Source organism: Mustelus asterias, chromosome 31 (assembly GCF_964213995.1).
Source record: "Mustelus asterias chromosome 31, sMusAst1.hap1.1, whole genome shotgun sequence".
NCBI lineage: Eukaryota > Metazoa > Chordata > Chondrichthyes > Carcharhiniformes > Triakidae > Mustelus > Mustelus asterias.
The window spans coordinates 731,777-745,609 of record NC_135831.1 but is presented as its reverse complement, the minus strand read 5'-3'; the positions used below and the strand labels follow the sequence as shown (position 1 = coordinate 745,609).

General features: G+C 46.7%; 1 protein-coding gene across 1 annotated transcript in view; it reads right to left on the bottom strand.

Annotated features, from left to right (window-relative positions):
• The window catches only part of dnah2 (dynein, axonemal, heavy chain 2), a 232,295-nt gene extending 220,305 nt beyond the window's left edge, over window positions 1–11,990 (bottom strand). Inside the window, exons 1-2 of the mRNA XM_078200892.1 lie at window positions 11,906–11,990; window positions 7,463–7,509 (exon numbers count right to left, since the gene is read on the bottom strand). Of these exons, the coding sequence (XP_078057018.1) occupies window positions 7,463–7,465 (3 nt within the window). The 5' untranslated portion in view covers window positions 7,466–7,509; window positions 11,906–11,990. The remainder of the gene's footprint in view (window positions 1–7,462; window positions 7,510–11,905) is intronic.
• Between the last annotated feature and the right edge of the window lie 1,843 nt (window positions 11,991–13,833).

The window sequence follows — 13,833 nt, the reverse complement described above, 5'->3', positions numbered from 1 at the left end:
TCTTTTCGTCCATGAACCTATCTACGGATCTCTTAAACGCCCCCAAACTAGGCGCATTTACTACTGATGCTGGCAGGGCATTCCAATCCCTCACCACCCTCTGGGTAAAGAACCTACCCCTGACATCGGTTCTATAACTACCCCCCCTCAATTTAAAGCCATGCCCCCTCGTGCTGGATTTCTCCATCAGAGGAAAAAGGCTATCACTATCCACCCTATCTAAACCTCTAATCATCTTATATGTTTCAATAAGATCCCCTCTTAGCCGCCGCCTTTCCAGCGAAAACAATCCCAAATCCCTCAGCCTCTCCTCATAGGATCTCCCCTCCATACCAGGCAACATCCTGGTAAACCTCCTCTGCACCCTCTCCAAAGCCTCCACATCCTTCCTGTAATGTGGGGACCAGAACTGCACACAGTACTCCAAGTGCGGCCGCACCAGAGTTGTGTACAGTTGCAACATAACGCTACGACTCCTAAATTCAATCCCCCTACCAATAAACGCCAAGACACCATATGCCTTCTTAACAACCTTATCTACTTGATTCCCAACTTTCAGGGATCTATGCACACATACACCTAGATCCCTCTGCTCCTCCACACTATTCAAAGTCCTCCCGTTAGCCCTATACTCAACACATCTGTTATTCCTACCAAAGTGAATTACCTCACACTTCTCCGCATTAAACTCCATCCGCCACCTCTCGGCCCAACTTTGCAACCTGTCTAAGTCTTCCTGCAAACTACGACACCCTTCCTCACTGTCTACCACACCACCGACTTTGGTGTCATCAGCAAATTTGCTAATCCACCCAACTATACCCTCATCCAGATCATTAATAAATATTACAAACAGCAGTGGCCCCAAAACAGATCCCTGAGGTACACCACTTGTAACCGCACTCCATGATGAATATTTACTATCAACCACCACCCTCTGTTTCCTATCCGCTAGCCAATTCCTGATCCAATTTCCTAGATCACCCCCAATCCCATACATCTGCATTTTCTGCAGAAGCCTACCATGGTGAACCTTATCAAACGCCTTACTAAAATCCATATATACCACGTCCACTGCCTTGCCCCCATCCACCTCCTTGGTCACTTTCTCAAAAAACTCAATAAGGTTAGTAAGGCACGACCTACCTGCCACAAAACCATGCTGACTATCACCTATCAATTCATTACTCTCCAAATAACTATAAATCCTATCCCTTATAATTTTTTCCAACATCTTGCCGACAACAGAAGTGAGACTCACCGGTCTATAATTCCCGGGGAAGTCTCTGTTCCCCTTCTTAAACAATGGGACAACATTCGCTAACCTCCAATCTTCTGGTACTATACCAGAGGCCAACGACGACCTGAAGATCAGAGCCAGAGGCTCTGCAATCACTTCTCTTGCCTCCCAGAGAATCCTTGGATAAATCCCATCCGGACCAGGGGATTTATCTATTTTCAGACCCTCCAGAATATCCTGCACATCCTCCTTATCAACTGTAATACTGTCTATTCTACTCCCTTGCAACCCAGTGTCCTCCTCAGCTATATTCATGTCCCCTTGCGTGAACACCGAAGAGAAATATTGGTTCAATGCTTCACCAATCTCCTCCGGTTCCACACATAACTTCCCTCTGCCATCTATAACTGGCCCTAAACTTGCCCTAACCAACCTTCTGTTCTTGACATACCTATAGAACGCCTTAGGATTCTCTTTAACCCTATCCGCCAAAGTCTTCTCATGTCCCCTTTTAGCCCTTCTAAGCTCGCTCTTCAACTCCCTCTTAGCCAATCTAAAGCTTTCTAGTGCACTACCCGAGTGCTCACGTCTCATCCGAACATAAGCCTCCTTTTTCTTTTTAACCAACAAAGAAACTTTTTTGGTGCACCACGGTTCCCTAGCCCTACCAATTCCTCCTTGCCTGACAGGGACATACCTATCACAGACTCGCAGTAGCTGCTCCTTGAAAAAACTCCACATGTCGGACGTTCCCAGTCCCTGTAATCTCCTAGTCCAACCTATGTTTCCTAATTCTCTCCTAATAGCCTCATAATTACCCTTCCCCCAGCTAAAACCACTGGCCCGAGGTTCATGCCTATCCCTTTCCATCACTAAGGTGAACGTAACCGAATTGTGGTCACTATCACCAAAATGCACACCAACTTCCAAGTCTAGCACCTGGTCTGGCTCATTTCCCAGCACCAGATCCAATATAGCCTCACCTCTAGTTGGCCTGTCTACATACTGAGTCAAAAAACCTTCCTGCACGCTTTGAACAAAAACTGACCCCTCTAACGAGCTAGAGCTATAACAATTCCAGTCAATATTAGTCAAGTTAAAATCCCCCATAACAATTGCCCTATTACTTTCACTCCTAAGCAGGATTGACTCCGCAATCCTTTCCTCAACCTCTCTAGAACTTTTAGGAGGTCTATAAAAGACTCCCAACAGGGTGACCTCTCCTCTCCTATTTCTAATCTCCGCCCATACTACCTCAACAGATAAGTCCTCATCAAACCTCCTCTCTGACACTGTGATACAATCTCTGACCAATAATGCTACCCCTCCCCCTCTTCTACCTCCTTCCCTACTTCGACTAAAACATTTGAACCCCGGGACCTGCAGCATCCATTCCTGCCCCTGCTCTATCCATGTCTCTGAAATAGCCACAACATCGAAGTCCCAGGTACTGATCCACGCTGCAAGTTCACCCACTTTATTGCGAATACTCCTGGCATTGAAGTATACACATTTCAAACCCTGCTCCACCCCACCTCTGCAATGCCGTGCATTGCAGTCCCCATCCATGCATCCCTCACTTTCAGCCCCACTACTCAGGATCCCTCCCCCCCCCCGAATCAGTTTAAACCTCCCTGCATGGCCTTAGCAAATTTACCCCCCAGGATATTGGTCCCCTTCTGATTAAGGTGTAGACCATCCTTCTCATAGAGGTCACACCTTCCCCAGTACGAGCCCCAATTGCTTAAGTACCTGAACCCCTCCCTCCTGCACCATCCCCTCAGCCATGAATTCAAACCTTCCCTCTCCCTATTCCTCTCTAAACTATCCCGTGGTACAGGCAAGAGTCCAGAGATAACCACTCTGTCAGTCTTGGCCTTTAGTTTCCACCCCAACTCCATAAATCCCTGCCTAATATCCCCTTCCCCTATCCTCCCTATGTCGTGTGTCCCCACATGTACAATAACTTGTGGTTTATCTCCCTCCCCCCTAAGAGTCCTGAATACCCTGTCAGACACATCCCGGACCCCAGCCCCTGGTAGGCAACACACCAACCCTGAGTCCCTACCTTTAGTTCCGACCCTCCTATCTGTCCCCTTAATTGTGGAGTCCCCAATCACAAGGCCCAGTCTTTTACAGCCCCTAACCACCTGAGCTTTCTCACTCGGCTCACCCCCAGAGATCTGCTCTCTATGCTCAGTTGATTCCTCCTCAACTGTAGCCTCCAGCACCGAAAACCTATTATGGAGGGGAACCGCCCCAGGGGATTGTCTTCCCGATTGCTTCTTACCCCTCCTCCTGGCATTGACCCAAGCCTCATTTCCAGGAGTTACTATTTCTCTATAACTCCTATCAACTTCCACCTCCGCCTCCCGAATTATGCGGAGTTCCTCTACCTCCCCCTCCAGCTCCTTTACACGCTCCTCCAGAAGCTGCAATCTAATGCACTTCTTACAACTAAAATCTCCTGAAACACTACTGGATTTCCTCACCACATACATCCCACAGGAGATGCAGCATACTGCCTGAACTGCCATCCCTGAAGCCATTACCAGCAAGAAAAAAAGAAAACAAAAAACTTCCCCACACTTATAATTAGGTTAGAGGAGGATGGAAGGGTGGGATCCTCTACCAGTGTAGAGGATCGGGTATCTCCTCTGCACCAATTTATAGGGCTAGGGGCCCGAGAGAAAAAAAAAACTACTACTGAGGGGGAACCTCCCAGGTAACTGACTTTTAAAGTTAAAATAAAAACCCTTCCCAGACTCCTTTGCTGCCCACTTCTAGTTTTCACTTTAAACTTGAAAAACTGCTGTTAAAGTAAAGGCCAAAAAAATACACACACTAGCTGACTAATTAAATAAATAAACAATTCAATTAATCCAATTAATCTCTTACCAGCACTGCTGCTTTTCAATCACCCCTCTCAGCTTGCTCCAGTGGATCAATGAGGGGGAACCTCCCAGGTAACTGACTTTTAAAGTTAAAATAAAAACCCTTCCCAGACTCCTTTGCTGCCCACTTCTAGTTTTCACTTTAAACTTGAAAAACTGCTGTTAAAGTAAAGGCCAAAAAAATACACACACTAGCTGACTAATTAAATAAATAAACAATTCAATTAATCCAATTAATCTCTTACCAGCACTGCTGCTTTTCAATCACCCCTCTCAGCTTGCTCCAGTGGATCAATGAGGGGGAACCTCCCAGGTAACTGACTTTTAAAGTTAAAATAAAAACCCTTCCCAGACTCCTTTGCTGCCCACTTCTAGTTTTCACTTTAAACTTGAAAAACTGCTGTTAAAGTAAAGGCCAAAAAAATACACACACTAGCTGACTAATTAAATAAATAAACAATTCAATTAATCCAATTAATCTCTTACCAGCACTGCTGCTTTTCAATCACCCCTCTCAGCTTGCTCCAGTGGATCAATGAGGGGGAACCTCCCAGGTAACTGACTTTTAAAGTTAAAATAAAAACCCTTCCCAGACTCCTTTGCTGCCCACTTCTAGTTTTCACTTTAAACTTGAAAAACTGCTGTTAAAGTAAAGGCCAAAAAAATACACACACTAGCTGACTAATTAAATAAATAAACAATTCAATTAATCCAATTAATCTCTTACCAGCACTGCTGCTTTTCAATCACCCCTCTCAGCTTGCTCCAGTGGATCAATGAGGGGGAACCTCCCAGGTAACTGACTTTTAAAGTTAAAATAAAAACCCTTCCCAGACTCCTTTGCTGCCCACTTCTAGTTTTCACTTTAAACTTGAAAAACTGCTGTTAAAGTAAAGGCCAAAAAAATACACACACTAGCTGACTAATTAAATAAATAAACAATTCAATTAATCCAATTAATCTCTTACCAGCACTGCTGCTTTTCAATCACCCCTCTCAGCTTGCTCCAGTGGATCAATGAGGGGGAACCTCCCAGGTAACTGACTTTTAAAGTTAAAATAAAAACCCTTCCCAGACTCCTTTGCTGCCCACTTCTAGTTTTCACTTTAAACTTGAAAAACTGCTGTTAAAGTAAAGGCCAAAAAAATACACACACTAGCTGACTAATTAAATAAATAAACAATTCAATTAATCCAATTAATCTCTTACCAGCACTGCTGCTTTTCAATCACCCCTCTCAGCTTGCTCCAGTGGATCAATGAGGGGGAACCTCCCAGGTAACTGACTTTTAAAGTTAAAATAAAAACCCTTCCCAGACTCCTTTGCTGCCCACTTCTAGTTTTCACTTTAAACTTGAAAAACTGCTGTTAAAGTAAAGGCCAAAAAAATACACACACTAGCTGACTAATTAAATAAATAAACAATTCAATTAATCCAATTAATCTCTTACCAGCACTGCTGCTTTTCAATCACCCCTCTCAGCTTGCTCCAGTGGATCAATGAGGGGGAACCTCCCAGGTAACTGACTTTTAAAGTTAAAATAAAAACCCTTCCCAGACTCCTTTGCTGCCCACTTCTAGTTTTCACTTTAAACTTGAAAAACTGCTGTTAAAGTAAAGGCCAAAAAAATACACACACTAGCTGACTAATTAAATAAATAAACAATTCAATTAATCCAATTAATCTCTTACCAGCACTGCTGCTTTTCAATCACCCCTCTCAGCTTGCTCCAGTGGATCAATGAGGGGGAACCTCCCAGGTAACTGACTTTTAAAGTTAAAATAAAAACCCTTCCCAGACTCCTTTGCTGCCCACTTCTAGTTTTCACTTTAAACTTGAAAAACTGCTGTTAAAGTAAAGGCCAAAAAAATACACACACTAGCTGACTAATTAAATAAATAAACAATTCAATTAATCCAATTAATCTCTTACCAGCACTGCTGCTTTTCAATCACCCCTCTCAGCTTGCTCCAGTGGATCAATGAGGGGGAACCTCCCAGGTAACTGACTTTTAAAGTTAAAATAAAAACCCTTCCCAGACTCCTTTGCTGCCCACTTCTAGTTTTCACTTTAAACTTGAAAAACTGCTGTTAAAGTAAAGGCCAAAAAAATACACACACTAGCTGACTAATTAAATAAATAAACAATTCAATTAATCCAATTAATCTCTTACCAGCACTGCTGCTTTTCAATCACCCCTCTCAGCTTGCTCCAGTGGATCAATGAGGGGGAACCTCCCAGGTAACTGACTTTTAAAGTTAAAATAAAAACCCTTCCCAGACTCCTTTGCTGCCCACTTCTAGTTTTCACTTTAAACTTGAAAAACTGCTGTTAAAGTAAAGGCCAAAAAAATACACACACTAGCTGACTAATTAAATAAATAAACAATTCAATTAATCCAATTAATCTCTTACCAGCACTGCTGCTTTTCAATCACCCCTCTCAGCTTGCTCCAGTGGATCAATGAGGGGGAACCTCCCAGGTAACTGACTTTTAAAGTTAAAATAAAAACCCTTCCCAGACTCCTTTGCTGCCCACTTCTAGTTTTCACTTTAAACTTGAAAAACTGCTGTTAAAGTAAAGGCCAAAAAAATACACACACTAGCTGACTAATTAAATAAATAAACAATTCAATTAATCCAATTAATCTCTTACCAGCACTGCTGCTTTTCAATCACCCCTCTCAGCTTGCTCCAGTGGATCAATGAGAACCTGCACATCATTGGACACTAAGGGGCAATTTAGCATGGCCAATTCCCCTAACCTACACATCTTTGGACACTAAGGGGCAGTTTAACATGGGCCACTTCACATAACCTGCACATCTTAGGAGTGTGGGAGAAACTGGAGCTCCCGGAGGAAACCCATGCAGACACGGGGAGAATGTGCAGACTCGGAGGCCGGAATTGAACCCGGGTTACTGACGCTGTAAGGCAGCAATGCTAACCACCGTGCTGCCCTCTTCTCAACTCTCTTCCTCACCCCTTGGCCTCTTCCTTATGACCCATCATCACCCCAACCCTCTCCTCTGTGCCCCTCTCCCTCATACCCTCCTCTCTCTCCTACCCCCCCTCCCATTGAGTGGCTAGATTTGAAACAGGGAAAGGACACAACTTCAAGCCTGCCTCAGTGGCCGCTCCAGTGCAAACCGTACTGATCGCTGGGGAATGCAGACCCCCTTCCACCAGCCGGGAGTGGATGAAGAGCAGGATGCTCCTCAAGACACTGCCAGTGCCAGGAAAAGTGACACTTTGGGGAAAAGAAAGGCCACTCCAGTAAGGACGGACAAAAACCAGAGCTGCTCCCCACCCCTCGTTAATATACTCACCATGCTGTGGTCAATCGAATGCCACTTCAGAACTGTCTTGGTTTCTTCTTTTGTTTCGATTTAGGGGTAGAAACAGGGGAAACAAAGCAAAGTGTGAGACTGGGTGTACATCAGAGCAAGAGTCACTAGCTCACTGTGCAGAATAACACACCACAATAACACTGCCACTCAGAGTTCTATTGAGCGACCCCTGATTCCCATCACTGCACGATTGTCAAGCCGTGCCTTCAGCTGCCTGCGACCCAAGCTCTGGAATTCTATCCCTCAATCACTCCGCCTCTCTTTACAATATATTAAGGTGCTCCTTCAAACCCACCTCAACTGTCCGAACTAATATCCCCCCATGTGGCTTTGTGTCAGATTCTGTTCAGTAATGCTCTTGTGAGATGCTTTACTCTTCAAAAAGTGTCACATGGCTGGCCCAGTGAAGGCACGCCCTATTCATAACTTCAGATCTGGGTGGTGTCCCTGTGGGATTGTCTACGGACACTCCACTGGTGGTTAAGATGGCTGCCAAAGGGTCAGGTGAACGTTGTAACTTCAACACATTCACACCTGTTGCTTTTAGGTGTCCAGATCACCAACAACCTGTCCTGGTCCCCCCCATGCCGACACTATAGTTAAGAAAGCCCCACCAACGCCTCTACTTTCTCAGAAGACTAAGGAAATTTGGCATGTCCGCTACGACTCTCACCAACTTTTACAGGTGCCCCATAGAAAGCATTCTTTCTGGTTGTATCACAGCTTGGTATGGGCTCCTGCTCTGCCCAAGACCGCAAGGAACTACAAAGGGTCGTGAATGTAGCCAAATCCATCACGCAAACCAGCCTCCTATCCATTGACTCTGTCTACACTTCCCGCTGCCTCGGGGAAAAGCAGCCAGCATAATTAAGGACCCCACGCACCCCAGACATTCTCTCTTCCACCTTCTTCCATCGGGAAAAAGATACAAAAGTCTGAGATCACGTACCAACCGACTCAAGAACAGCTTCTTCCCTACTGCCGTCAGACCTTTGAATGGACCTACCTCGCATTAAGTTGATCTTTCTCTACACCCTAGCTATGTCTGTAACACTACATTCTGCACTCTCTCCTTTCCTTCTCTATGAACGGTGTGCTTTATCTGTATAGCGCGCAAGAAACAATACTTTTCACTGTGTCCCTGATGCACCATCAATCGAGCAAAGACTAGTTTGTATGCAAGAACAAATAGGCTTTTATTCGCAAAAGACTTGGAGCACACCCATGCCGATGAACTGGTCCGGACTGAGGCGGGGGGGGTGGGGAGCAGTCGCCTTTATACCTGGACCGGGGAGAGGGGAGGAGTCCCGGGCAGGGCCGGCAGGGACGTGTCCAGGCATGTCACACACACAGGCAATAAGCTAACAGTGGTTTACCACAGTCCCAGTACATGTGACAATAATAAATCAAATCACATCAAATCAAAAACAGAATCCATGGACCTCGAGACTCTATCTATGTTCTGTGCTGCCAGACCTGCTGAGATTTTCCAGCATTTTCTGTTTTCATGTCATGAATCATAGCCTGGGTGAGGGAACCCATCATAGAAACCACACAGTGCAGAAGGAGGCCATTCGGCCCACCAAGTCTGCACCAACTGTCTGACAGAGTATCTTACCCAGGACCTCTCCCCCACCCAATCCCAGTGACCCCACACATTTACTCTGGCCAATCCCCCTAACCTGCACATCTTGGGACACGAAGGAGCAATTTAGCATGGCCAATCCCCCTAACCTGCACATCTCTGGACTCTGAGCTTTGGACTGTGAACATTTGAAAGTTAAGTTCATAAAGTCTTTCCCATGCCTCCACCTCCATGGTGGGCAAAAACCACCCAACAACCCTCCCCAGGGCCCCTCGTATCTTCCAGGTCAAGCCGCACCCCTCTATGTAGCTGTTTTCGTCCTCCACCGGAGATCTGGCTCACAACCAACAATACATAATGAGGAATGGCTGAAACACTCGAAACCCAGGAAAATCCCGGCTTGGTTAATACCGCCGGCTCTCTGAAATTCACATTTTTTATTTACATACGATAAAGAGGATTCAAGTGATTGCAGTTTCTGCCATCGATACTTTAAAGGGTCTGGATGATTGACACTATTATTGGGGTGTAATAAAAGCAATTTTTATCAACAAATGACTGTTTATTCAAAGCTTTTTTTAATACATCCTTTCATTGCTATAGGGTTCATCGATTCTATACAGAGTGGCTGAATGGACACGCAAGTGCCATCGCTTGACATGGAGTGTAGGAGGTGCCATGGAGTTGGGCTGAGGTGGCATGGATGGGGCACAGTTGGTGTGTGAGGTGGTGAAAAGATGTAAGAGGTGATGGCTAGATGGCCTTACTGTCCTTTTTATAACTGGAACAAAGTCCCAAAGCAGCGAGGCACACAGCCTGCTTGAGCACCAGGTATCCCCGGTGCTGCCTTTGAACCCTTTCCGGGCACGGTGAGCCTGGCTCCTGTTAGCACCGAGGCATCCTCCCCCCTGCACCCCTTGAATGAGAGTCCCGGCACCTTCCTCCCGAGGATGGTACGCCAAGACGGGAAATGAACCAACTCCCACCAGGTGTTTCGAAGAATAAAGCAAAGGAGAGCTGATTAGGCCAGTTATTCACAAGTTCAGAGTGAAAGAGCACCAGCTATCTCCTATTGTACTGTGATGGCTTTGGACATCCAGAGCACTCTGGATCCGAACCTTCGTCGGTTGAGACCAAAGCTGGCTTGAGACAAGAATTTTTCTCTAAAGACACAGAGAGAGACCTGGGCAGCTGCAGAAAAACGTCACACAACAGCTACAGAAAAGGCAGCAGCATCTTTGCCTTCTAAACACACAGGTAAAGTCTTTAAAACACACCAAGCCTGATTCCTGAATCAAAGTAGATCTGTCAAGAAGCTAGACCTCCGAATAATGAGAACCACCAGGGCCGATCTTCACCACCTCTCATCTCTTCGAGGGAACCCTCCAAGAACACTGAGAGGTGACTCCAGCTATCTGAACTCATTTAGACTACAGTTCACAGAATCACTGAATCATACAGAACAGAAGAGGCCCTTCGGCCCATTGAGTCAGCACCAACAGGTTAAAAAACTCCTAATCCCATTTACCTGCACTTGGCCCATAGCCCTGAATGTTGTGACGCGCCAAGTACTCAGCCAGGTATTTTTTAAAGGATGTGAGGCATCCCGCCTCCACCACCCTCCCGGGCAGCGCATTCCAGACCCTCACCACCCTCTGGGTAAAAAAGATTTTCCTCACATCCCCCCCTAAACCTCCCACTCTTCACTTTTAACTTGTGTCCCCTCGTGACTGTCTCTTCAACTAAGGGGAACAGCTGCTCCCTATCCACCCTGTCCATGTCCCTCATAATTTTGAACACCTCGATCAGGTCGCCCCTCAGTCTTCTCTGCTCCAGGGAAAGCAACCCAAGCCTATCCAACCTCTCTTCATAACTTAAATGTTCCATCCCAGGCAGCATCCTGGTGAATCTCCACTAGAATCATCATACAATCCCTACAGTGCATAAGGAGGTCATCGAGACTGCACCGACACTAATCCCACCCAGGCCCTATCCCTGTAACCCCACGCATTCACCCTGTCAGTCTCCCTGACACTAAGGGACAATTCAGCATGGCCAATCCACCTAACCTGCACATCTTTGGACTGTGGGAGGAAACCGGAGCACCCGGAGGAAACCCACGCAGACACGGGGAGAACGTGCAAACTTCACAAGGACACTCACCCGAGGTCGGAATTGAACTCGGGTCCATGGCGCAGTGACGCAGCAGTGCGAACCACTGTGCCGCCTTCTGCACCCTCTCCAGCGCAATCATATCCTTGCTATAATGTGACAAACAGAACTGCGCACGATACTCGAGCTGTGGCCTCACCTAACTCCTATACAACTCCAACATGGCCTCCCTGTTTTTGTAATCTATGCCTCGATTGATAAAGGTAAGCGTCCCACTCAAGAGTGAAGTAGACTTGCTTCTTCACCGAATCCTCAAGCGGGTTTTCCCTGGGGGCTTGAACAATTTGTAAAAGAGTACCACTATCTTTAACTGTGGAGTGACTGATCCTGCGCTCAGACTTTTGGAGTGAATATGCAAAAAATAATGCTTCTTATTCAAACTCATAAAATCCTGCGGCTAAATTCAACATAAGCATTTTTGGGGAGCTAAGAACCACACCCCCCTCCCTCTCCGAGACCACACTGACAATGGACACTCAAGGGAAGGGAAATTGGGGTCTCAGTTTATTTCCCCTCCCCTGTCCAAAACATAAAGCCACCTTCTGTCGTGCTTTAAATATGCAGAAGAGGAAATGAAGCCGGGCACTGATTGGTGACAAAGCACACTGTAGTGCCTCAATTGGTCTCTGCTCTCAAGTGCCATAGTCTATCACCGAGTATCTCACCTTCTTTTTGCTTGGATGAATGGAAGGAATCCAGGGTACCAGGATCTGAATGTCCAAAAGAAACGGAGGACGATCGGAGGCTGACTTGCCGTGAGTAACTCCTCCGGCTTTCCATTTTTGAAGCTTAGCCGTTCCTACAAGAGGAGAGTATTTGCATGGTGAGTCTGGACAGTGTAGAGGGAGCTTTACTCTGTATCTAACCCCGTGCTGTACCTGTCCTGCGAGTGTTTGATGGGGGACAGTGTAGAGGGAGCTTTACTCTGTATCTAACCCCGTGCTGTCCCTGTCCTGGGAGTGTTTGATGGGGACAGTGTAGAGGGAGCTTTACTCTGTATCTAACCCCGTGCTGTACCTGTCCTGGGAGTGTTTGATGGGGGACAGTGTAGAGGGAGCTTTACTCTGTATCTAACCCCGTGCTGTACCTGTCCTGGGAGTGTTTGATGGGGACAGTGTAGAGGGAGCTTTACTCTGTATCTAACCCCGTGCTGTCCCTGTCCTGGGAGTGTTTGATGGGGTCAGTGTAGAGGGAGCTTTACTCTGTATCTAACCCCGTGCTGTACCTGTCCTGGGAGTGTTTGATGGGGGACAGTGTAGAGGGAGCTTTACTCTGTATCTAACCCCGTGCTGTACCTGTCCTGGGAATGTTTGATGGGGACAGTGTAGAGGGAGCTTTACTCTGTATCTAACCCCGTGCTGTACCTGTCCTGGGAGTGTTTGATGGGGACAGTGTAGAGGGAGCTTTACTCTGTATCTAACCCCGTGCTGTACCTGTCCTGGGAGTGTTTGATGGGGGACAGTGTAGAGGGAGCTTTACTCTGTATCTAACCCCGTGCTGTACCTGTCCTGGGAGTGTTTGATGGGGACAGTGTAGAGGGAGCTTTACTCTATATCTAACCCCGTGCTGTACCTGTCCTGGGAGTGTTTGATGGGGACAGTGTAGAGGGAGCTTTACTCTGTATCTAACACCGTGCTGTACCTGTCCTGGGAGTGTTTGATGGGGGACAGTGTAGAGGGAGCTTCACTCTGTATCTAACCCCGTGCTGTACCTGTCCTGGGAGTGTTTGATGGGGACAGTGTAGAGGGAGCTTTACTCTGTATCTAACCCCGTGCTGTACCTGTCCTGGGAGTGTTTGATGGGGACAGTGTAGAGGGAGCTTTACTCTATATCTAACCCCGTGCTGTATCTGTCCTGGGAGTGTTTGATGGGTGACAATGTAGAGGGAGCTTTACTCTGTATCTCACCCCGTGCTGTACCAGTCCTGGGAGTGTTTGATGGGGACAGTGTAAAGGGAGCTTTACTCTGTATCTAACCCCGTGCTGTACCTGTCCTAGGAATGTTTGATGGGAGGACAGTGTCGAGGGAGCTTTACTCTGTATCTAACCCCGTGCTGTACCTGTCCTGGGAGTGTTTGATGGGGACCATGTAGAGGGAGCTTTACTCTGTATCTAACCCCGTGCTGTACCTGTCCTGTGAGTGTTTGGGGGACAGTGTAGAGGGAGCTTTACTCTGTATCAACCCCGTGCTGTACCAGTCCTGGGAGTGTTTGATGGGGACAGTGTAAAGGGAGCTTTACTCTGTATCTAACCCCGTGCTATACCTGTCCTGGGAGTGTTTGATGGTGGACAATGTAGAGGGAGCTTTATTCTGTATCTAACCCCGTGCTGTACCTGTCCTAGGAATGTTTGATGGGAGACAGTGTCGAGGGAGCTTTACTCTGTATCTAACCCCGTGCTTTACCTGTCCTGGGAGTGTTTGATGGGGACAGTGTAGAGGGAGCTTTACTCTGTATCTAACCCCGTGCTGTACCTGTCCTGGGAGTGTTTGATGGGGACAGTGTAGAGGGAGCTTTACTCTGTATCTAACCCCGTGCTGTACCTGTCCTGGGAGTGTTTGATGGGGACAGTGTAGAGGGAGCTTTACTCTGTAT